At 38.7% G+C, this 25187-nt stretch overlaps 2 protein-coding genes across 5 annotated transcripts in view; one reads left to right on the top strand and one right to left on the bottom strand.

Annotated features, from left to right (window-relative positions):
- The window catches only part of SPTSSB (serine palmitoyltransferase small subunit B), a 36331-nt gene extending 34744 nt beyond the window's left edge, over positions 1-1587 (top strand). The window contains exon 3 of the mRNA XM_036906228.2: positions 24-1587. Coding sequence (XP_036762123.1) covers positions 56-286 — 231 coding nt within the window. The 5' untranslated portion in view covers positions 24-55 and the 3' untranslated portion in view covers positions 287-1587. The remainder of the gene's footprint in view (positions 1-23) is intronic.
- NMD3 (NMD3 ribosome export adaptor) overlaps positions 1-25187 on the bottom strand; it is a 144382-nt gene that overhangs the window by 25156 nt on the left and 94039 nt on the right. Inside the window, exons 17-18 of one of the 4 annotated variants that reach the window (XM_057499750.1) lie at positions 17223-17351; positions 14705-14850 (exon numbers count right to left, since the gene is read on the bottom strand). The exons of 1 other annotated variant lie outside the window; for it this stretch is intronic. In XM_057499750.1, coding sequence (XP_057355733.1) covers positions 14720-14850; positions 17223-17351 — 260 coding nt within the window. In that variant the 3' untranslated portion in view covers positions 14705-14719. Of the gene's footprint in view, positions 1-14704; positions 14851-17222; positions 17352-25187 lie in introns of those variants that run through there. 2 more of the 4 variants (XM_057499755.1, XM_057499758.1) reach the window with 2 other exon arrangements.

Genomic DNA, 25187 nt, shown 5'->3' with positions numbered 1-25187 from the left:
TAATCTGTTACCTTCTTCTACAGGACAGACTTTCTGCGGCTTAACAGAGCCAACCATGGATTTCAGGCGTGTGAAGGACTATTTGTCCTGGCTCTACTATCAATACCAAATCATTAGCTGCTGTGCAGTCTTGGAACCCTGGGAGCAATCCATGTTCAATACCATCTTACTAACGATTTTTGCTATGGTGGTGTACACTGCCTATGTTTTTATCCCAATCCACATTCGTCTGGCTTGGGAATTTTTCTCTAAAATATGTGGTTATCACAGTACAATTTCTAACTGAGCTTGTTTGCATTCTGTGAATTGGCATTACCTATGTATATGTTCCTTACAACTTATTTAGGTGAATGCTGTGTCTTCTTTGACTATCTGAACTGAAAAGCTCTCTCTTCTATGCATTCTTATATCCTGCCTGAAATTTGAGATAAATGTCTCTTTAGGTTCTTTTGTACATGTTACATAGCAGACCATACATAGGTAATACAGTGACCTTACCTCATATATCATATTCTCTCAACTTCAATCTGTAACTTTAGATATATTTTCTTAATCAGGGAATTTCATATAAAACTTTTTTGGGAAATAGACTCATAAGAGACCTACCAGAACCATATTTAAAATGCTCCCTTGATGCCTATTCTATATTAAAGGATATATTTTTTAAAATTTGTTTATAGGCTACTGTCACAAGTATCCTATCCTTATTTACAATATATAAAAAGGCGTGCATAAATTATATGAGCCCCCTAAAGTCTTATTTTCTAGTAAACTGCTGATACCTAAAATCCTTTTACTTCAAGTGCAAAAGAATAATTCGGAGGCAATTATTTCCTTTCAGACATGGTTCATGAATTGTTTCAAATGCCTCTAAAAGTCTGGCTTTACAGCAGTTTAAAATCAACAATGTTGATTTTAGATAACCAAGTAAGTATTAAAATACAAAATAATTTTAAGTGTAAGAAACAAACTATAATCAAAGTAAATTTAGATATTGTGACTTGTAATGCTGCCTTGCCTTGCATGCTGTGGGGAGAGGGAAAGAGAAAAGGAATTGCTGTCTTTCTGTGCTTTCACTCAGTGGAGGGCAGAAGGGGGGCATGGGGGAGAGAGCATATATTGGGCCACAGGAAGAAAAGCTAATAAATAGGCTGGAAGTAATATTCTACCAGCAGGAACTCGACAGCTCCAGTTAAATGCTTTGATATAGTGGCTCCTTTGCAGAGCAAAAACAAGATTTATTAAATTTCCTTCCAAGTATTTATCTTAAAAACAAATACAAGTTTTTAGTTATACTGTTGAATCAAATGTGAATGCCAAAGACCAAACCTTGCAACTTTTTTCTCTCAATAAATATTAATGTTATTAATTCAGGAGGGTAAATGTAAATAATTTTTTGACAATATTTGCACCCATGTTTGTATTATGGAAAAAACAATTTCCAAGATGGGCTAGAGAAAAAGAGGGTTGGCATGCCAAATGAACTTGCATGTTTTTAAAAAAAACAAAAACTGTTTTGAAGATAAATCGTATCTGAACATGTACTTGGTGATTTTTGCAAAATTAAAGTAAGTATAATTTTATAAATAAAATATCCACTTCCTGATTTGCTTTTTCCTCATATTACACTAAATATCTAGATTTATATCCATATTCTTCTCAAACTTATCATTTCTTACTAACCCAATGTGGCAACTGATTTTAAACAGTAGGATAAAGCTAATACTTATCAAGGGTCTTAGCCACGATGGGCATACTGTACATGTTGGAGTAGTTATTTGGGTCTCAGAGTAAGGTAAAAGAACATGGAACTTAGAAAAGGTACATTTCTTGTTTAGCTACTAGTGGCAAAGCAAGGAATTGTCAGGACTATGATGGATCATAAGTATTTGCTACACAGAAGCCCATGGGATGACACTGAGACCAAATGAAAGTTCATGGGATGGGGGTCACAAACATGTTAAAAAGCAGAAACCCATCAAATAAAAGGAGTAAGGGTATGAAGAAACAGCCAAGGTCAGAAGAATAATAAGCCCAGGTGTCCGCTTCCACCTTTGCTCTTATCCAGTTGCTATGCTCACCAATTTCTATGCTGTCCAGACCCTTATGCCTATTTTGAAAGATCGCTTTCACTTCTAAATATTTAACAGAGGATTCTCAGTTAAGCATGAACTTGGATGCATTCCCAGTTCGCAATGATTCAACACCCTTATATGGACCCCTGTTATGTACTCTTGGAATTCAATCACAAAGATACTGCTTTGAACTTCTTAAAATCCTCCTAAAATTAAGAATTAAAATACATGTGAACAGACACAGTAAAGCTTAATAAAGGATATTGCAAAGCACTGCCCCAGGCTATCACTTTGAAGGTGTGCATTTCCTCTAAGCAATCAAAATAATAAACACAGGGTCCAAAAAATATAACCACAGTTTAGAAAAAAAACCTGACTGTATACAGAAGGGAAGAAAGCTCTACCTGTCCTGCTTGATCTATCAATTTTCTAGACAAGACAGAGATGCTCTTTACCTTGATGATAGTTAGCCTAGATTAGAAGCACTTTTTATATGCTTTTCCTTTGCTTCTATTATTTGTTATTTCAATGGTGTGTAGAGAACTTTTAAAAAATGAAGAGCCAAAAATTTCATGGTTCAAATGGGCATCCATTTGTCACTCACTGAACTAGTTAACATAAAATATTCCTTCATAGGTATTGGCTGAGTCAACAATTGCTTTTATCTATTTATGTGACAAAAAATACAAAATACCCAGAAAACAGGCAATTTTAACATCAAAATAACATTGGTCAGTCTTTATTAGTAAGTAGTGTACAAAAAAAAAAAATCTTTAATCCACGTTTTCTACTTCTTTCTTCTTCCACACTAACATATTTAGGTCCTGTCAAGAGTACAGCATGTACCCCTGGAAGGCAGAAAATGTGTCTTTATTTCTGAATCCCCAGTAACTAGCCCATGCCTGGTACAGAACTTAGCAGATACACATCCTAGGGAACATTACATAGGTCCTTATACACTGTGTCCACAGAGAAACAAGGAAGTCCAGTATTTATATCAGGCCAATCTTAGAATGGACACTTCCAGCCTTCAACTCACTTATTCACTCACTTATTCACTCATTCAACAAGTGTACTAAAATATTAAAATATCCATATATTGATGGGTAGATAGATAAATGGAGAGATGGATAGATACATGATAAAGAAAGCACAGTAGAAACTACATGGGAGGTACATGAACCCCACATCAGTTGGCTCAGATTCCCACTCAGTGATGAGACTGGAGAAAGGGACAGGGAGGAAGGGGTGAGAAAAAGATCGGGGAAGGGTAAGGAAGAGAGGAAAAGGGGGAAAGAAGAAGCATTACCTTCTGTTTTCTAAGTTTATACTGAGAAGGTAAATTGCAATGCTTCTCTTCTGTCCTTATCCCCCAAAGAACTTCCCTGATCTCATATATTTTTCCCTAATGTAAGCCATATCTAAATGTTTTTACATTTTGTTCATATTAATATTTCAGTTTCTGTTTTGCTAAAATAATTAATCTTTGCCCAAGGTTAAAATAAATCTTCAGAATAGCCAAGCAACTCATCTTTTTTCCATCCTGCAATGGGTCTCATGTCCCCCCTCTGCATGGCCTGGTTTCTGAGTTTCCCTCTGCCTCTCCTCATCCCACACATCACTACTTCTCAAGGCTCAATAATTTCATTAGAAAATTAGGGAGTGAAGTCTCTCTAGAGATTCTTCCAATTTAAAAAGTTTACAGTCTATGAAATTCTAATGACTGTCAGCATTTCAGCTTCCTAAAGCTTTCCCTGGTTATTGATAGGAACCTGACCTTTCTTTGAAATTCCATGGCTTTTGTAACCTTAGAACTAACAAGTTACAGTGGGAGAAAGGTAATATGGTCCAAAAATAAAAACAAACATGCAAACAAATACACAAAAATCCCAAAGAACAAACAATCAGAATTTTATCTAGGGTTAGGTGAGAAAATCTAGTGCATTCACAGGTGGGTTTATAGGAGGAAGACCCCTGGGGAGTTAAGCTTGCATTTCAGTAGCCACCTTACTCCTGCACCCCTGCCCAGCTCCCACACAGACCCTCAGGCCTTTTAACCTCTTCATGGCCCTCACCCTGCCTACCCTTACAAGCAGTTCCAGGAAGGGTTTACTGTCATTCTCTGCAACCTCAATTTTCCCCATATGAGGGACTGAGAAACATGAGGGATTCAAGAGCGAGGAGGGATGGTTCTGAGTAGAACCAAAAAAGAGGGAAGGGGTCATATTGTGACCTGGCCAACAGGCAAAGTATCCAAAAAATCAGCTGTCACTGTCCCCTGGTAGCTTATCTTTTGCGCCCAATTATACAAAGGCAATACCATCCTCCCAGCCCAAAGTTACATGTCCCTGAACCAGAGAAAGTACCTAGCTCCAAAAGGGGGGGGAAAAAGAAAGTCCACTGCCCTCACAGGCACATTCGGTGCCTCTCCTTTGTCGGTTCCCATAGAGTTATGCGGGTGTTGCTTCTGGAGAGCATAGACCATGTTTTTCTGCCCCATGTGTTTTGTAGAAGCTCATTAAATTAATGGATTGATAAATAAATTAGGTCCTTTTTACAATTCCACATTAGGAGACATAGAGTCATACTCCAGACGTGATTTGTCATAAGAGTTTGTATTAGGTGATTCACCTATGAGGAGAATTTTTAAACTCTGAATGAGTAGGTGAAAGTTTTGAGAAATTACTGACCGTCCTGGTGTTCTCCTACCTGTGCTCCTTCTCTTCTGTTCCTACAAGTACCTAACCTTGGTTCTCATCTGTGCCTACACATTAGAATCACCTGGAAGCTTCAGACACCACCAATACCTGGCCCCACCTAGAAATATTAAATCAAAATCCCTTGGGGTTGGGGAGGTGGGGGGTAGTGCTCCAGTGGGATAGTTTTAAAAACTCCACCCTGATTCTAATATTCAGCAAGACTGAGAACCACTTCACCAAGGTTTCAGTGAATGCTAATTAAGTCACTGAAAGCCAGCTTAGAGCCTGGACACTCCACTTAATCTCTCCCACTTGCCAAGCTCCTCTGAACATGTCTATTTTCACTTGAACATGTCTTATGGTATGGTCAGAACTCCACTCTCTCTAGACACAGTCAAACATACAAACACCACTTCCCTACAGTTCTTCAGTAAAAGTACTTAAGACTCCCGTAACAGCTTAAAGTGCTAAATAGTTAACATCACACACTCCCCGATGGATTTTGTTCCATGTAATAATGTCTTCAATCATTTCATCATTTATCATTTAAAAGCCAGCAAAAATGTATGCTTATAGGCATGAAGCTCTAAGTATACTCAGTCTGCAGCTGATGAGCTTGGTGGAGCTTTTTCATTTGCAACCTGAGTACAAGATTATGAACTTTTGGCAATATATATACATACATACCCATAAATAAATACATTTTTTAGCCATCTAAAGTTTCATCAATGTAATTTATGGCAGAAGCCATTCTAATTAGAAACTAAGCTAACCAAGTGATACGTGTGATAGAAAAATAAATACCAGTTAAGCATGAAGGAAAGATAAATACCAACCAAAGAGTAGAAAAACCCAAGTTCTGGTTCTTGCCCTGCAGACTGTGCTTCACCTTGGGCAAGCCGTTATGATTCTCTAGGCTTCAGGTTTCTCTGCTGTGAAATGAGGGACTTGCTTGGGAATGGCACATGTGCATTTATCTTTTTGGTCCCTTCAATTGCTGGTAGGACCTTCCTAGAAGGCCATGTTGAGAAATGTTCTGAGACTGCATCTGATCATTGGAAAGAAATCCATTATCAACCTATCAGTGTCTGACATGAGGTCAGAAGAGGTTCCACTAGGCCAAATACCCAACCCAATGCAATGGATGAAGACCAGTAGAAATAAAATGAAAACAACTACTAAAACAACCTTAATTGCTAATTTTGACAGTCATATGAAAATGTGTCCACACATACTGCTATAAATCTGTCTTTACTTATCCTTCAGCTCCAGTTCAGATTCCACCTCTTCGACCAACCACATGCGATGATGATAAATGTTAATATATAGGTAGCATGTACTAAGTAAGTATTAGGCACTGTTGTAAGTATTTTGCATATATAATTCATTTAATCCACTCCACAATCCTATTAGAAAGAGACCATTATTATCCCCATTCTGCACGAGAGGAAAGCCAGAGTATGGATTAAGTGACTTGCTCAGTTACACAGTGAGTAGGCTAGAATTTGAACAGAGACAACTTGCTCCAGAGGAAATGTTTTTAAACATTGGATAAAATGGTACCGTCTTCTGAACATCCACATTAACCATCCCTATACCATACCTTTTTTTTTTTGTATTCTATATTTACTGATTCTTTGTGATTATCAGAGATTAATCAATGTGATAAGCATTTTGAGATTTGGACAGAACTTCTCAGATGGTGACCATACATTCTGGTTTGCCCACCCTTTGGGTAAGGATGGGGAAATTCAGAGAAAGCTTCCTGCATGAAATGATGCCTGAGCTACATATTAAAGGATAAATAGCAATTAGCCATGTTAAAATCAGTTTGTTCTCTAATATAACCACTCTCCCTTGCCAGCTGGTTATATCATCAACGTATGCAAAATACACCCTTTTGTAAATGGAGTTGACCACCCCCCTCCAAAACTCAAAGAAAACATTGAATTACATGCAAGAATAAAGTTCAGTCCTATCATAATTGTGGTAACTTACTTTACATATGGAAAGGCTTAAAATGTCACTTCCAGGTCATGTTCTTGGGTTGTCAGAAAGGAAGGGAAAAATTTAATAAACTTTTGATTAAGAAAGGAAAAAACATTTCAGGGCACCAGAGAGTGAGGAAAAGGGTTCTCTCTTACAGACAAGAGCTTCAAACTCCCCAATAAATCAAAGGTAATGAGCCAGTAAGTTCATGAGGATGTGAGGGAAAAGATGTTACATTTTGGTGAGTTTCAGATAAATACAGATTGTTTCCACTTGTACACTCTGAGACCTGCTTTAAGGATGGCTGGGCCAACAGGAAAGTACACTGATCAGAGAGAGAATAAAAAGGGACCACACTAGAATTTTATTTTTATTTCTTTCTGGTTTGGTGTTCATGCTTTTCACTCAACAGTCATATTTTTCAAATTTATTATAATAATTAATCATTTTCAGCCTGACCATTATGGTGACTTTATTCCACAGACATGCAAACATACAAGCCTTGTAAGACTAATTTACCTTTAAGACCTGAAAACACTGAGAAGCTCAGAGAAGAAGGGTCAGGGAGGACATGGTTTCTTCTCACTTCTTCAAAGGAACCCTAGATGAGTCTAAGTTAATTACCATAATAGGACACTCAAATCAAGCTCAAAAGTGGATTGCTTTAAAGATATTTCCATAGATCCTGGAATCTTGAAGTTACTTGCCTCCTAGATGAGGGGCAGGGGAAAAATGGTGAAACCTATCAGGATGTTGGGAGCCTGCCTCTTCCTGAGTCAAAAACCAATTTAGAAACAACAAACCAGTCATAGGTAATTTCAGTTCATCAGGAAGGGTTTAAAAACTGAGATCAGAATCTAAGAAAAAAAGGAAAATAATCAGGAGCTAGGAGAATACAAATAGAGTGTCAAGACCAAGTGAGAGCCTCCAGGCTGGAGTGGAAATGCTGCCTCGAAACTCCATGGTTCCCCAGCCCTGGTAAGGATTGTCTGAGGGTTCTAAATTCCTGGCTGCCCTGGGAGGTTGGGAAGGAGGAGACTTTTGGTCAGCCTGCATCAACTTCCCAGGTTCCATGCTAAACATCAGCTCCACCACTTGCACAGCATACTCTTGGCACCATTCTTGACCTTGAAAAGGTGCCCTTGATGAGATTCAGGAGGGCAGCAGAGCAAGTTTCCACTTAAAGTCATCTAATATCACTGCCTGCAGAGTAGCCTTAAAAGTTACAGCAAATCCAGTGTGCCATCGTACACTCCTCTGAAATTGGAACATTTTTCATAAAGATGTCCTGGTCTTTCATCTATTTATTTAGCAAAACATTTTTGTTCACAGGACAAAGGTGAATTGGAGCACAGCCCTATTTGAATGGTCACAAGCCCCATAATATTACACTTTCTTCCTTTTGTAATTTTTCATAATGTGTCACATCATTTATTTAATGTCAATTTCTCCCTTTAGACAATAAGTACCCAGAAGGGAGGAACTGTGTCTATTTTTGTCCACTATTGTATCCTCCTGAAATAGCACCAAGTAGCCCTCAATAAACGTTAAAGAGCTAATAACCATTTTAGTCCTTAATATGAGGACTAAAAGAGAAATATACATTAAGTACACATCACAGTGCCTGGCAATAAACCACACTTTTTGAATGGAGTGAATGAGTGGAGGAGATTTATTGCACTTGCTCTTGGTGTCCTCTCTGCTTACCTTCCTATTTTCTAGCTTTCTTTTATTACCATACTTTTCACATGAGAGCTCAATGCTTTCATTTCCTCCCTAGTTACACTCCAGCTTCTGCCCTTTCCACCCCACTGAAATGATATACCCTTGAAGTTGTTTCAAAATCAAACAATTGGCAAACTCTCCCCTCCTTGAAACTCCCTCTTCAGTGTCTGTGAAAGCCCTACAGATTCTCCTGAACTTGTCTAGGGCTTTTCTTCTCTTTCATGGACTCTTGACTTTCTCCTATTCACTCAGTGTGAGTTTCAGTAGGACTCACACCTTGACCTTCTGTCTTTTTTTCTTTCATTAAAATTGAACTTAGCTAATGTAGGCCTCCACTTATCACTTCTTGCTGATGACTCTAAAATTTTCAGATCTTCCATACTTTACCTGACCTATATAGTCCATATTCCTAACACCTTAGGAAAACTGTCCCTAAAGCTTTTTCATGCTCCCTGCAATCATAGCTTATATATCTGTTTCTACTATACCCCCTCAGGATAAGATCTGTATCATAGGTTCTTGTATCTCCAGCACCTAGCATTAAGTCTTGGCACAAAGCAGGCGAGAATCTGTTGAATGAATGAATGAGTTCATAAAACAATTACTGAAACATTTTCATTTTAATCTCTTGCAATATCTCAAACATTACATCAAAATGATGCCATTTTCCCTAAATTCCTTTGCCATCTGAATTTCTTGCTGTCAGTGGTACTATAGCATCCACTTACCTGAGCCTAAAGTCTTGAAATACTGTGACTCCTCCCCATTTCCCTCATATTCATCAAATACTGAATGTTGCCTATGATATTCTATGTCATATCCATTCTCCAGCCCCACTATCAATATGAAAACCTAGCAAGGCCTCAGATCCCATATGGCTCATTATAACAGCCTCCCTACCTCCAAACATGCAAAGACTCTGTTATCTGCTGCAGGTTTGTAATCTAATATCCTTGACTTGGTTTTTCAGGAATCTTCATAATGCAGTCTCCCCTCTTCCCCTACTACAGGCTACTGCTTCAACCTTGGGTCAACATCCACTGCCTACTCCAGGTAGGATGTTCCTGTAATGGACCACTTGAGGGTGGCTTGTTCTCTCCCTACCTGGACTCCTTACTTCTCCACTACCCATGGAATTCTGTCCACAATTCAACAAATTCAAATAACTTTTAGACACTTTGAGATAACTTTAACATATAAAAATTGTATATATTCAAGGGGTACAACTTGATGTTTTGATATTCAAATAATTTCTTATGCAGGAAACTTAGCTGTGACCATTCCAACTCCCTAACTCCCTCTCCTCCCATAGCACTGAAATTCTGCACCATGAACTCATTCAGGGCTTCATTTAGGGTTTTGCCCTGATTTCTCTATGTTCACCTTTCTCAAAAGAAATTGTGAGCTTATTGAGGACTGCAGCTATGTTTTGAGTTCTCAGTACGTGATAAGTAGACACTTGCCGAGTGATTAAATTTTATAAGAATTAGATAGAATTGTGACTCACTTAAAAGATGAGATACAATCCCTAAAAGCAGACTACCACAGAAAACTGGGGGAAACAAAAGTTATCTTCCTGTAAAGTTGGAAATGAGCTCCCAAGAGGAAAAGTTGTGTGCTCATAATTTTATAATGATAACTTTAAAAATATACCACAATTTTCAAATTGCACTTGTCAAAGAAAAGCAAGAAATTTTGGTGGAAAATGGGAAAGGCAGCACAAAATAAAATCAATAAAATTCCTCATACACACTACAATATACAGATGTTTCCAAAGATCTTTACCCTGTCAACTTGCCTGACCCTGATGGTCCTAAAGATTTCAAACTTCTCTTCCCTTCTCAAGAGGAAAGAATCTCTATCCTGATTTTTGTTTTGTTTTTACTTTCTTAACTTTTTACTATGAAATAATTTTAGACCAGCCAAAAAGATGCAAAAATAATACAGAGAATTTCCATAAATCCCTTCACCCAGCTTCTCCTAGTTTTAACATGTCATATACCATAACATACTTATCAAAACCAGGAAACTAATATTGATACAATATTATTGACTGAACTACAGATCTTATTTGAATTTCTATAATTTTTCTGTTACTGTCCTTTTGCTGTTTGGTTCTCTCCTTAGTCTCCTCCAACCTGTGGCAGTTCCTCAGTCTTACCTTATCTTTTATGACCTTGACTCTTAATGAGTATTGGACAAGTATTTTGTAGGATGTCCCTCAGTTTGGGTTTATCTAATGTTTCCTCATGATTAAACAGAGGTTTTTTGACCTTTAGGCAAGATTACTAGAAAAGTGATGTGTCCTTCTCAGTGCATCGATATTAAGAAATATGTGATACTGGTATGTTTCAGTGCCAGTGACATTAACCTTGACCACTCTATGGTTACTATGGCATCTGCTCAGTTTCTCCATTGCAAGTTACTCTTTTCCCTTTATAATTGATTAATTGATAAATATCTTGATGGAGATACTTTGAGATTTTGCTAACACTCTGCTACCATTCTGACTTTAACCCACTGATTTTATACATCAGTGGATCTTGCCTGCAACAGTTATTACTGTGGTATTTGCCTAATGATGGTATTTCCCTCATTCCTTCTATATTTACTAATTTGGATTCCATAAGGCTGAGTGTTTCTTAATAGATTGTTGATTTATTTTCCTTAGCAGATGTCTACTATGGAGAGCACAGCCTTGAAGGTCTTGGAGATCCTTGTTCCTAACAAGGTTTATCAACTTGGGAATATGTTTATACTTCTGAGTCACAGGAGGTAGCCTAAAGGTATCTTTCAGAAAAAAAGAAGAAGGAAGAATAGAAGTAGAAAATTGGGAGAAAGAAGGAAAGTGAGAGATGGGGAAAAAGAAAAAATTAAACTTCTGTGACTTTTTCTTACTATCAGTTACTTTGAGAACAAGTAGTATTTTAAGGGGACACTTTCTTTCAATAATGAATCCCAAGGAAAGAAACACATTTCTGGCACTCACACCACCTAGATGAGATACACAGCAGGGTAATAAATGAGGCCATTACATACAAGCACCATTATGGCTTTCCCTTTCATCTTTTTTAGTGAGTGAGTATACCTTGGAACAGGAAAAAAGGGCCTCAGGTCATAGCACAAACTAATGTAGTGATAACCTGGGAGGTTGACATCAATCTAGCAGGGCCTAAACACCCACAGAAAAAAAATTAATTTAAGCCTGTGTGCAGAAGGGAAAAGTATCTCGTTGTCCAAGGACTGGGGAGGTGGCCTATTCTCACTTTGGACTCCTCCCTCCAAAGTATCCTATTCTCAACATCAACTTCCTTGCCAGCAGCAGAGAGAAATTTTGTAAGAGTTTGATGAGTCTGTTTTTCCTCTATTCCATGAGTTCTCTCCTCCCTGCCCACAATCCTGATGCCTTCTTACTCCATGTGGGAAAGTGGAGCATAACGCACAGTGATTCTCAAAGCGGCAGTGCTCACTCACACAGAACTGTGGAGGTGGAGGAGTGTATCCACAATTACTTTGAGATTATTTTAATGCTTAATTCTCATATGATTTTGATACTCTTGAAAAAATAACAGGCATATTCTGGGTCAATCTGGATGACCACCTAATACCCACAAACAGCCACTAATTCCAGTGCCTGCATATTTGCACTGCTATTTGTAATCAGGTTACTATCAACTGATCATTTGAAGGGATAGCATTTAATCAGTATAACTAAACATGTCACATATCTGTTTTTGTATTTACATGATTTGTTTTAGCTGATTATAAACAAAAATTTTGAAATTTGCAATGATACTCAAAATTGAAAGACATTATCATGGACTAAAATTTTACTATCTCAGTAAACTGGGATTTTGAGATGACATCATGAAAATGACAGTGTGCAGTAATGTACTCTAATGGAACAGGCTAATGAGGAAAGAATTGAGGCAGACCTAGAATGGAAACAGGCACCAAGGTCAACTGGAGGCCAATTTACCTCATCTTATGCTGTACAAAAGCTAAACAATAGTTTAAGGAGAGAACAATTTGCTGGAGAATTGAGTCATACTATACACAGTAATTTAGATATACTGGTATAATCATCAGTGCCATTCAGGAAGTAAGAGGATTCTTTGTATATATCTCCCTCTGTACTAATCAGCTTGCAAAGTTCATTACAAGTCTGTATAGTTGCAGGGACACATGGAAAATATTTTTGTTAAGTGATTCTTTTTAAATTTTTTAGTATGTTTGGGCATGAACTATTACACTGATTGGTCACAAGATCAAAAGAGAGTGTATTATTTATTGTTTAAAAGGAAAAATAATGATAATGATGGTCCATCATGCTAAAAATCAAAAGGACCAAGTCAACAAGTAAAAAATAAAACATCCTATTATTAAAGCTAACCATTCACAATTTTATTTCAGTTACATTAAATTGCATTACATTAACAATAATAACTCAATTTTTTATTTTGAAATTCTGTTGTTCCTTAATTTACTTGAGCTTTATAGTTGTGTACCACCTGGAAGCATAAGGAAGTTTTATTCCTATTTATGTATCTGGATGTATTTAAGACACAGGATAATAAAATAATTCAAGTCACTATGGGAGGGAGGAGTCCAAAGGGTGTGTGGAGGGAGGAAAGCCAGAGTAAAAAGAAGTTTAAGAAAATAATAAACAATATTATCCTATTTATGTAAAACAGAATAGCTATGTATGCTTACATACATGTAAATCTGTAAGCGCATGGAAAAAAAGGGTCTGGAAGGAGACACACCCCACCACTAACAGTGATAACTTCTGAGAGGATGTGTTTTAAGAAATAGAGATGGGAAGGACTAAATTGAACTTCTGACTCTACTGTTCCCATTTTTATGCAAATATTTTCATCTAACTGAATAGAAAATACTTCGTGAATGAATAAATAAAAGGGATCAGTACATGATTCAAGTGGTAAAAAGGGCATAGACTTTGGCTTCAGAGAACATGGGACTGAACTTTGATTCACAGGCTTCTATGAGCTAAGGGACTTTGGGCAAGTTACTTAACTTCTCTAAACCTCAATTTTCCTAATCTGCAAGACAGCAGTGGTATTAGCTTTGGCAGTATTGTGAAGATTAAATTAAATAAAGTATGCACCATGCTGCGCACAATGCCCGGTCCACAGGGGATATGCAATGGATCAAAGTCATATTTTTACTATACTAACAATTACTATTAATTACAACTGCTCCTGAGATTAGGTTGACTCTGAAAGTATCCAAACAGGCTTCCTGATCCATGCCATGGTTCTGTTTCTGAGGATCATTGTTATTTGCCCCTATAGGTCCATGCCTCTGCCTTGTCCTCCTGCTCTGTGCCTTAAGAAGGCTGACCTTTATAAACTGCATTATGAACTCCCATGCCTTGCTGCTTCAAGACAGTTTAAGCCAATTGGTGCTCTTGCAAGATATTGGAGGGTGGGGCAAGTTCAGTATTCATTCTCATAGTTCCACCCTTACCAGGGAACCATTGGTAAAAAAAAAAAAAAAGAAAAACAACCTCAAACACAAAGGGGTACATACCTTACGATTTCATTTATATAGAGATCAAAAAAGAGGCAAAACCACTCAATGCTGTTAGAGATCAAAATAATAATTACCCTTTGGGCTGATAAGTGGCTAGAAGGAAGCATAATGGGGCTTTAAGAGTCCTAGTCATATTGCTTCTTGATCTGGGACAGTTACCTGTGTAACCAGTGTCATTTATAAAAGTTCCAAGCTATATACTTTTGATTTGTGCTCCTTCCTTTATGTATTTCAATTAGAATTTTACTTAGAAACACTCTCAAATTTCTAATGACTAATTTTAAAGCTATGTGCCAGTCCCTCTATTTAGCTCTTTATGTATATTAGCTTTATTATCATCACAAAATCCTCTGAAATAGGAACTATTATTAACAGAGTTTATCTCTGCCAATCCCCAGGCAAGGATAAATTACAATCAGATTACCCTTATTTCCTTCTTAACATTTTACACAATAGTTAACGATTTTATTTTTCTTGTCTGTCCCCTTATCTGAAGGTACAGTCACGGGGCTTGACTTTTTTATTCACTAATATAGGTACTAGGAGACCCCAGTCCCTGGAACACAACAGGTCTTCAATAAATATTAATAATTATTAAACAAACAAACATCTAAATTTTGTAAAGGCAAAAACTATGTTACAAGAGAGAAAATACCAAGTGGGACCTACTTGAGTTTAGCTACTCACAGATGTCCTCTTTAAGGAAACAGTATTCCCAGGATGGCCAGCAAACAACAGAAGAGAGGAGACACATGAGCAGGTGAAGGAGCACTTGTAAGGGTGCAAAGCTAGGATGAGCTTGCCCCCTGGAAGAGTGAGAGAGGCCAACGGGCCTGGAGCATGGGAGCAGGGAGCTGCAGAACCCCTATTCTCCCCAAGATTTTCTACATGTTTCTGCCTCCATGCCTTTCCTCCTGGAAATCCCTCTTCCTAGAAGGCAACCCTCTAACATTTTATCCAACATTCAAGGCTCATCTCAAATTCCCACTTTATGAAAACCCTCCCAACAACTCCAGCCAGGAACTAGGAGCAACAGCACTTTTGTCACCCCTCCTTTGAACATTTCATAGCAACCTACACTTCTGCTATGATATTGTCCTTATTCTACTCTGAGTTGCAGTTTTGTGAGCATGTATGTGATTGTCCCTTCTAGATAGCAGGCTACTTAGACAAAGAATTTGTCTTAATTATTTTTGTAGGACCCACATTCCAAGGGCTAGCTTTGAAGTAGTGGGATGTATTATCCATATATGAGGACAGGAAGAAGAACGTTATTAATCAGTAATACCTGTCTGCAAGTAACATTAAATCAGAACAACTGTGACTAAAGCAATGAAGGATTTATTTTTCTCATATAACCAAACCTAGGCAGTCTGATAATTGGTTTAGCTATTCAACTGCACCCAAGGGCCCAGACTCTTAACTTCTTTCTGCTCAATATCCTTCACAAATTGACTTTTGTCCTCATGGCTGTCTCCTTGTGAGTACAAGATGGCTTTTGCATCTCCAAATAACTTGTCCACTTCAAAGCAGGAAGAAAGGGAGAATAGTCAAGGACCAAACAGCTGTACCTGTCCCTTTTATAGGGAAGTAGAAAATTCCCCAGGTCATCAGTATGTTCTAACTATATCTCATTTGTCAGAATTGGGTTATTTGGCTAGTAATAAGGGAAGCTTAGAAATAAGAAATGTGATGAAAATTTTTGGCAGAGACCCAGCTGTGGGCACTTTACCACCATAAAAAAAAACTCAGCTTCACTATAAAGAAAGAAAGAAAAAAGGGGGACTTAAAGAAATAAAAGGGGACTGTCTCTTGGGATAAAAATCATTATTTCAGCCTCAGGTGATGGTGCCCATGATGGTATCACAGTTAAAAAAGCTAAACCAGGCATCTTAAACCCAAAATCTAAAAGGGAGTACATGAATAAACAGGCAGGGGATTTCTGTACAGATCTACTTTACATGCATATTAATCCCTAGGATACTCTTCACTTTCACAAGGAAATATGCTTCCTCCCCTTGTTCTTGAATCATGTGGCATCTCTGTTTCACACTTTTGATACAAACAAGGTTACAGGATACATCTAATATCCTTTTAATTCTACCATAAGACAAACAACTGTGCACTCACATGGATGGATGGATGGCAATTAACACGCAGCCTCCATGTCTGAAGAAAATAGTGGGGTGGGAAAGGGATGGACAAGGAGAGCCAGTCCTGTCCCAAATGAGCAGCCGCTGTTCCATCCTACTCAGTGATAGCTGCTATGATGGAATGCTATCAGATTTTTCAAGAGCAATCAGAAATGTGGATTTTTATGTGAAATCTCATGATTAAATGCTAATAATGAATGTAGAAAGTTTCAGATCAGCTGAATGTCTTGTGCCCTTGAGAGCAGCTGTCAAGGATGAGAGCTCTCTCGAAAGGCCAGCCGATGCTGGGAAGCCTCCTTCCCCATTACAGATCCCAGCGCTCTCCGTAGGTGTGTTCCTTTCTCACCTCCCAGTATCTGGATGCCCCTATCAACTGACAAACAAAAACATTACAGATGAAGACATTTATCATTCTAAAACTGAACTTCACTTGTAAGAGTAGACCTCTTCTACTGTTTGGGAGTTTCTTTCCAATTTTTTACCAAAGGCTGAACTACCTTTGTTTAACTGTTAGTACAAATTTATAAAATTTTATATCATCAGAATTCAAAAACAAAACCAGATATTTCTGGCCTCCAGAAAGAGCAAATACTGACTCAGAGATGAGATGACTGCTTCTTTGCTGATTCTTTCATTTATTTGTTTTCATTTAGAAAGTGCTGTTTGCTTTATAAGTAAGAGAGATGGTTTGTTTTCAGCTCAAGAAAATGCTGAACTTCTTTACTTTCTCAAGTTTTCCAAATAAAACTTTCATAAATGAAGCTCTGCCTTGTCATCAAGCATTTTTACTTTTCTTTTCTCTCCTGTTGTTTCCTGTTTTCCCATTTCACTCTGGCCCCAGGCTGTTTGGTAAGCCTGTAACAAAACTAAGAGTAATTTGACAAAGAATACCCTCCTGAGTTCACAAAATAATACTCTTGTTGACTTACATCACTGTAACTAGCCATAGCAACCATCCCCAATCTTAAATCTAATACTGCTTTCTCTCATCCTGATTGAGGTGCTCTGTTCAGATCCTGTCTGACCTTGGTACGTGTATCTCACATCTGCCTTTCTCATAATTGGACTTCTGTGCAGCTTTCTCACCAAGTTTATAATATTGCTTTTCCTCTTGAGAAATGTTTCAGATTTTCTATGTTCCTTTCTCTTTTCTTCTAGGTATCCAAAAAAAAAAAAATTAAGTAATAACTATAGATAAAAAGAATTTTTTCAACATGATTCTTACTAGCTACATAATATCCATCTGTGCCAAGTCAACTTCAGTAAGTCACCCCATATAACTATACCTGTTTGTAGTTTATAAATAAGCAGTCAATTCTTTAAATGATCCTATTTCATCTTTCCTATTCATAAGCATATTTCCCTAGTAGTTATTGCATCTTTTCTTAATGTTTACCATCATGGTGATTAGGTTCACTTTGGTGAAAGGCATTTATCTTTCTTAAACATAAATTAGAGATGAACCAAAATTTGCCAAAATTTATATTCTTTGTAGTTCTAAAAAGCATTTGACATCACTTTAAATAAAAATACATAGTCATGTTAATTTAAAAAGAAATAAAAACAGGAGTCAGAAATCTATTAAAATGGGGATAAGGTAGTTATTTTAACAGATCATTAAATCTGGCTTGAAGATTCCTGGCATGCAAGGGGAAAAAACACAAGAAAATAATGTAAAGCTCTTATCTTGCAATCAAAAAAAGTACATGAGTTCTTCCTTCAATAAACTAATCCATTTCACAAATATTTGTGGAAAATTCACAATGCCTGAGACATCATGTGCTCTGTGTGGATTCAAAGACAAAAGATATAAAAAATGACCTAAAGAGCCCAGGATTCACTAGGGTAGAACAGATAGATAATGATGACAATGGAATGAATCAAATTTAAACACTGAAATATGTACAGGATGTAGGATGTTGCTCCCTCTCCTGAAGGAGAAGCAGGTGACTGCCTAGGACTGAATTCACAGACAGGAGTTTTCACGCACTAGTGATCCACTATAGCAACACATGTAATAAGAATATTTGGGGTTTCAGGTAGTTTGTAATTAAGTAAACACAACTAATTTGTGTAAAATCTTAATTGTTTCCTCTTTGAGGAGTGACAAGTATTAAAGGTATTTCAAGTTCAGAATCTCTTAAATTTGAAATGGCTGGATATATACATAAAAAAATGGAAACATATTCTGGGCTATATGAAATACAAATACTGCTTTTTTCAAGAGCAGACCATACAACCTGCAGTTTTAAGACTGTGCATCACTAATTGGCATTTGGATCAATCCAACCAAGAGGGAATTTGATCAATGAATTCAGCAATACCCAGTAGGAGCCCTTCATGATGGACGGTGATGAACCCGTACAGGCACAGCCTCTTCCCTAGTGCGAGGGTTAATTTTATGTGTCAATTTGACTGACCACAGGGTGCCCAGATTAACATTCTTTCTGGGTATGTCTGTGAGGTGTTTCCAGATGACATTAGTATTTGAATCAGGGCTCAGTAAAGTAGACTGCCCTCCCCACTGTGGGTGGGCATCATTCTATCCATTGAGGGCCTGACAGAACAAAGGGTGGAAGAAGAAGGATTCGCCATCTTTCCCTGCCTCACTGCTTCCACTAGGACACCTCATCTCGTCTTCTCCAGCCCTTAGACTGGGACTTACACCATCATCTCCCCTGGCTCTCAGACCTTTGGACTTAGACTGAATTATACCACTGGCTTTCCTGGGTTTCCAGCTTACAGATAACAGATCATGGGACTTCTCATCCCCATAATTGTGTGAACCAATTCCTCATAATAAATCTCTCTCTCTCTCTCCCTGGTTATATCTCCACTGGTCATACCTATTTCCATATATAGAGAGAAAGATTGTAATAATAAATATACGCTATAATATTCTATATATATATATATATATATATAGAGAGAGAGAGAGAGAGAGAGTAATGCAGAGATATACTCTCTCTCTAGTTATATCTCTGCTGCCAGTTACATACATTTCTATAGATAAATAGATATCCTACTGATCTGTTCCTCTGGAACCCTGGACTATTGCACTTGGAAAGGGTCATGTGACACACACAGAGGAAGCAGCAGATAACAACACTGCCCACTTCTGAAGGGAAGACAAGATGATTAGGAGCGCTGAGCTGCTGTTACATCACAGTGTGCACTAGAGCTTCTGGGGGCTCCTGAACTACCCTGAGCAGTGTTCTCATTGAGGGTGGTCTGCTAAACATCCCAGTCTTGGGTATGTTGGAGGGATCCCCAGTTTGCCAGTTTCCCCAGAAAGTGTGAATATGTTACCTTACATGGCAAAGGGACTTTGCAGACTTTTAAATTAAGGATTTTGAGGTAAGGCGATTGTCCTGGATTATCCAGGTTGGCCTAATATAGTCACAATGGTTCTTATAAAAGGGAGGCAGAAGTCAGAATCAGAGAAAAAGTGATGTGATGTCAGAAATAGAGATTGGAGTGATAGACTCTAAAGATGAGGAAGGGGCCACAAGCCAAGGAATACAGGTAGCTATAGAAGCTGCAAGAGGCAAGGAATTCTCCCCACAGAGCTGCTGGAAGGAACCAGCCCTGCCGACAACTTGCTATTAGCCCAGTGACCTGATTTGGGGTTTCTACCTTCCAGAACTGTAAAGGATAAAGTTGTGTTGTTTTAAGGCACTAAGTGTGTGGTAATTTGTTACAACAGCAGTAGGAAATGAATACAAACATCTTTGTCCTCTTCCCCAGCTGAGACTGTGAACTGACTACCTTATGCCTCAGGCTCATTTAAGAACAGGCAGTGTGATGCAAGTGTGATGCAGGTTTCTGCACAGGCACATATGATGAAGGGCAAGACATCCACTCAGCCCTTGTGATATAGCTGAACAGGGAAGACAGAAAATTGAAAGTCACTGGTCCCTGAGTGGAGTGAATGCTAAGAGCAGAAAGCCTAGCTTCAGGGGGCTGATTCACAAACGGGATGAGGAAATCAGACCGCAAGTGTGTGTGGACCACAAGCTCACACTGCTTATCATGAAAGGAAAACAAATTTGCTCATAAATTCTAGAAGTAACAAAGCACTGGATTCTTATATAAAGGGAAATTCATAATACAACAGATAATGTCTTCAAACAGCAGTTTCATAGAGATGTTCTTAAAACCTCAAGAAAATGAAAGCATGTACTTCAATTAAAGCCTGAGGAAAGTAAGGCTTACAGGAACAAGAAAAATTGTATCAGAATATATTATTTGCAGTAATCTAACTTGATTAAAAAACCTAGTGAGTTTAGAGTACCTGGATGAATTACCAAAAGTGATTTAAGGGAAATGGTCCTACACCTTAAGAAAAGTTGGCTTTAAAAACCAGTGCATTAAAAACTGAAGGAACAAAACAGCAGCAGACTCATATACACCAAGAAGGGATTAGAGATTAGAGATTACCAAAGGGGAGGGGTGGGGGACAGTGGGTGGGGAGTGAGGGAGACAGAGATTGAGGGGTATTATGATTAGTACACAAGGTGTAGGGGGAGTCAGGGGGAAGACAGTGTAGCACAGAGAAGACAACTGACTGAGGCATCTTACTACATAATGGACAGTGACTTCAATGGGGCATGGGGGGACTTGATAATATGGGTGAATGTAGTAACTGCAATGTTTTTCATGTGAAACCTTCCTAAGAGTGTGTATCAATGATACCTTAATAAAAAAATGCATTAGCAATGATTTCTTTCTTTAACAGAGAAATTGAATAGGTTTCACCTGTGTGGACAGGACCTGCATCTGTTTATGCAACTACTAAATCTCTGGATTATAACAAGCAAAGTAGATCTGAAAATCTTTTCCCAGGGTGGGTAGCTGAGTGCACCGACTCCAGGCAGCTCAATTCTAAACTGCGTATTGCAGGATTTACACTCTACTGCAGATCCTGGTTTGTTCGTAAGGAACCAAAAAATCTGATATATTTACACTGATTAGGGAGTAATGATACTGCATATTGTGGGCTTTTTTTAATGGAATGTTGGAAGGCACACACAGCATACCACGCCCATGCAAATTTCTTACAACTCATTTCTCTGAAAAAAATGAGTGAATATTCTGACTTGATTAGGTTTCACCTTTAGCAATCATGGAATCCTACATCCTCCATTTACAATGCCCCAGTACCAGTGGGAAAAAGTGGGGTACAGACTGGGATTCTTAACTCCTCCAGCATAGCTCTCTCTAATCCCACACTTGCCAGATTATGAGCTGGATTTTAGTCCACAAACTCAGGATTACAAAAAAATATTCCCTTTCTCTCATTATTTGCTGTCATTCTTTCTATTTTATTACCTTTATTCTTTTAACTCAGCTCAATTTTTGTTTGGGGCTTCCATCCTGCTGGACAGAGAGGAAATGCAGCCTCAGGCCAGGGCACCTCCCACCCTGGTTGGGCGGGTGTCCCAGAATCTTGGGCAGTGGAACGGAGGCAAGGAAACACTGACTCAGACATCCATCATCACAGCCGGCAGCCCCTAGAACTTCAGGGTCTTCCCACTGCTGCCCTAGCCTACCTGGCTCACAGGAGTCTCTCTGTAACTGCCCAACCTGCTTTCTCTGCTCTAGTACCTTACCATCCTCCCAAAGCCCTGCCTGGAAATTAAACAAGCAGCTGAGAGAAATGAAGCCAGCTCTGGTACTAGCTGTGAGATTAGCAAATTATGCAACCTCTCTATGTCTCAATTTCTTCATTCACAAGCAGGGAATATAGTATATAACTCAATGGGTTGTGAAAAGTAAATACATGGCCACACACTTAGAATAGTGTCTGGTATATCAGAATTCCAATATTTTTAATTTAAAAAACTTATAGTAAGGTACATACAATAAAATGCACAAATCTTAGTATACAGCTTGATGAATTTTTTTTATTAGGGTATTATTGATAAATACTCTTATGAAGGTTTCACATGAAAAAGCAATGTGGTTACTACATTTACCCATATTAACAGCTTGATGAATTTTGACATGTGTATGTGTTTATGTAACCACCACCCAGATAAAGATATCAAACATTCTTACTAACCAAATGTTTTGATATTCACTAAATGTAAGCTCCACAAAGGGAAAGCATCTTTGTGTATTTTTTCACTGTTCTTGCAACAGTGCATGGTGTATATAGAAGTTATCTGAATGAATGAATGTTGAAAGATTCAGGGCGTGTGTCTTCTCTATCCCAGGACTTCAGAGTCTGTTCTCCTGTGTTCCCTCTTTCCAGCTCTGGGAAATCTCTCTCTAGTCTCAGAGAAATATTTTTTTCTGGCTGATATGTTGTTCCTATGCTTTCCGACCCACCCCCTTCTCATCTCTGCTCCCAAAGCCATGAAGACTTCACTTGCTTTTCTCCCAACCACATCCCTCCATGGAAGCAAAGAATAGACAACTACCTCCTTCAGTGGAAGAAGGAGAAAGGAGGAAATACAGAAGAAGAGTTAAGTTTAAAAACCTCAAGAAACTATCCCATCCCAAGCGCTTTAGTTTACATGAATAAGTTCTAGGGTTGTGCAAAATTATAAGGCTTTTTCTTGTAACTTATATGAAATTCAACTCACACCTGCTCAAATGGTCAGCTGGATTTAATCTATGTGTGATTCACGGCCACATCACCATAGTACCTTGCTGGTCAGAAAAGAACTTCCTCCTGGATCCCTTGGCCAGGACAGAGTTTGCTCTTGGGCGGCCATGTCATTGAAATCATATCAGTAAGCAATTTGCCTTCTTTGATAAAAGTGCTACTCCAGTTGTTAGTTGCACACACAGCCCACACCCAAGCATACCACATACATTTTCTAAATAGAGGTGGGGCAAAGACCTTAATGTCAGCTTCCTGCCAAGTCAACATGACAGTAATGCTTTCCTTCTCCACCCTCCCTCCTACCTAGTTCACCATCTTCAGCTCTAGGCAGCCTAGATAGTTACCAGCCTCCTATTTATTAGCCAAAGCAATCTGACTTGCACCACCAAAAGACACACCCAGAACGGCTCATTTGCCCATATCCGGTTACACCAGCCCTGCTGCCTACTGGACGCCTTCTCACCCTTCACTTTCATGAAGAGCCCTAAAATCTGGAGTCAAAGTTAACTGGGCTTCTTCTGGGATAGCAGCACCACAGCCTAACATTTATGATAAGATTGATAAACACTCCATCTCAAAACAGAAGTTGGTTTAGGGTTTTAGGTAAGATGTATTTTCTGGTTTAGTACAGGTATGACTGAGATTAGATTTTAGTCTAATCTGTACTGCCTAGAGCTGAAGATGGTGAACTATGTTATTGGCAAAGACATCTCTCTCTCTCAGCCTAAACATTCTCCAGAATTCACTATTATAGTATACTCACATGGTAAATATTGATAAGGATAGGAAATGACATAATATGGAGGGAGATAAGAGCCCTGGATTGAAATTCATATATCTGCATCCCAAATAACAGTCTGTCACTATCTGCCCTTGAGAAAGTCAGTGACCTTGTCTGGATACAGTTTTCCTACCTATGTTATAAGATATTTTTTGAAATATTTTCATATCGTATAATTATCTTTGCCTATGGTAGCCCACTTATTGACTCTGTGGCATCTATTCCTTTGGAAGGGCAGAAAACATTAGAACAAAGGGTGAGCATCCATGCTCAAAGCTGCTTATTAAAATCCATAGTGATGCAATAATTCTAAAATCTCTAAATTCTTTCAGCTTCCTTTATATAACAAAAGCAAACCTTAGAGTAGGGTAACCAACTCCTCCCAGTTTGTCCAAGACTTTCCTAGTCTTAGCACTGAAAACCCAGCATCCCAGGAAAATCAGGGTAATTGGTCGTTCTACTTGCAGGTCTGGACCTACAGTTTAATTAGGAGCTGTAGTGTAGACATTACTTAAGACAGAAGAGAAAGACTGGTAAGAATGTGAGCTCCAGGAGGAGGGTGTACTCCAGTCATCTATTAACAAACCACTCAAAAGACTGACTTAAAATGACAGCAATCATTTATTTTGTTCATGGATCTGAGCACTGAAAAAATAGGCTTAGCTAGGTGCTTCTTGCTCAGGGTGTCTCCTGAGGGTGCAGTCAGACAGGCTGAAAGCCTCATCATCTTGAAGCCTCCTTAACAACACCTGGGCTAGGCACACTTGAACAGCTAACAGCTCAAGTTCCTCAGATCTCTCTCCCTCCTTCCCTCTCTCTCTTTCATCTCTCCACATGATCTCCCCAAATGGTGGTCTCAGGATAGCTGGACTTCTCACACAGTGGCTGAAGGTTCCCACAGCAAGTCCGAAGAGAAGCCAGCAGAAGTGGCTCGGCCTTTTCTAATCTATCTTTATATCACACATCACTTCTGCCATATTCTGTTCATTGAGGAAGTCCCAAATGTCCACCCATGTTCAAGGGAAGTGACACAGACTCCACCTCTTGATGGAAAAAGTATCAAAGAATTTGCAGACACTTTAAAAACCACCATATGGAGGAAGAAGGACATATGCCCCTTCCAGTTCAGAGAATTTGCTAAGAGGAAGAGAGGCAGGGAAAGCAAGTTGTGAGATACGTATGTGTTATGAATCACTATGCAGACCATAAGGTCAGAGGCACTGATATCAGATAGGACAAGAGCCAAGAAGAAAGCCAAGAGCAGAGGAGCTGCTGCCACCGCCTCGTCACACCTCAGGGAACATGCGACCACACAGGGCACCAACAATGAACAGCTGCAGCGAAGGAGGAGCACAGCCCAGTGCAGTAGTGAGAGCATCAGTCACCCGAAGCCTTCCTCGGCTCTCATGCGGCACAGAAGGGACCTCAGGTTCCTGCCTGAGCCATGAAAGATGTAGGAAGATGATCCTGCTGCTGTCAGCGATGAGGAGGCACAGACGTGCCTCAAGTGGGAGCCACAGGAGTCCTCAGACTTTAGGGGAATGAATTGTGACATCAGAGAAAACAGAAGTGGGGGTAAATCTGCAGGAAGACATC

This window comes from Manis pentadactyla, chromosome 1 (genome assembly GCF_030020395.1).
Source record: "Manis pentadactyla isolate mManPen7 chromosome 1, mManPen7.hap1, whole genome shotgun sequence".
In the NCBI taxonomy this organism is placed as follows: domain Eukaryota; kingdom Metazoa; phylum Chordata; class Mammalia; order Pholidota; family Manidae; genus Manis; species Manis pentadactyla.
This window is presented reverse-complemented; position numbering and strand designations above follow the sequence as displayed.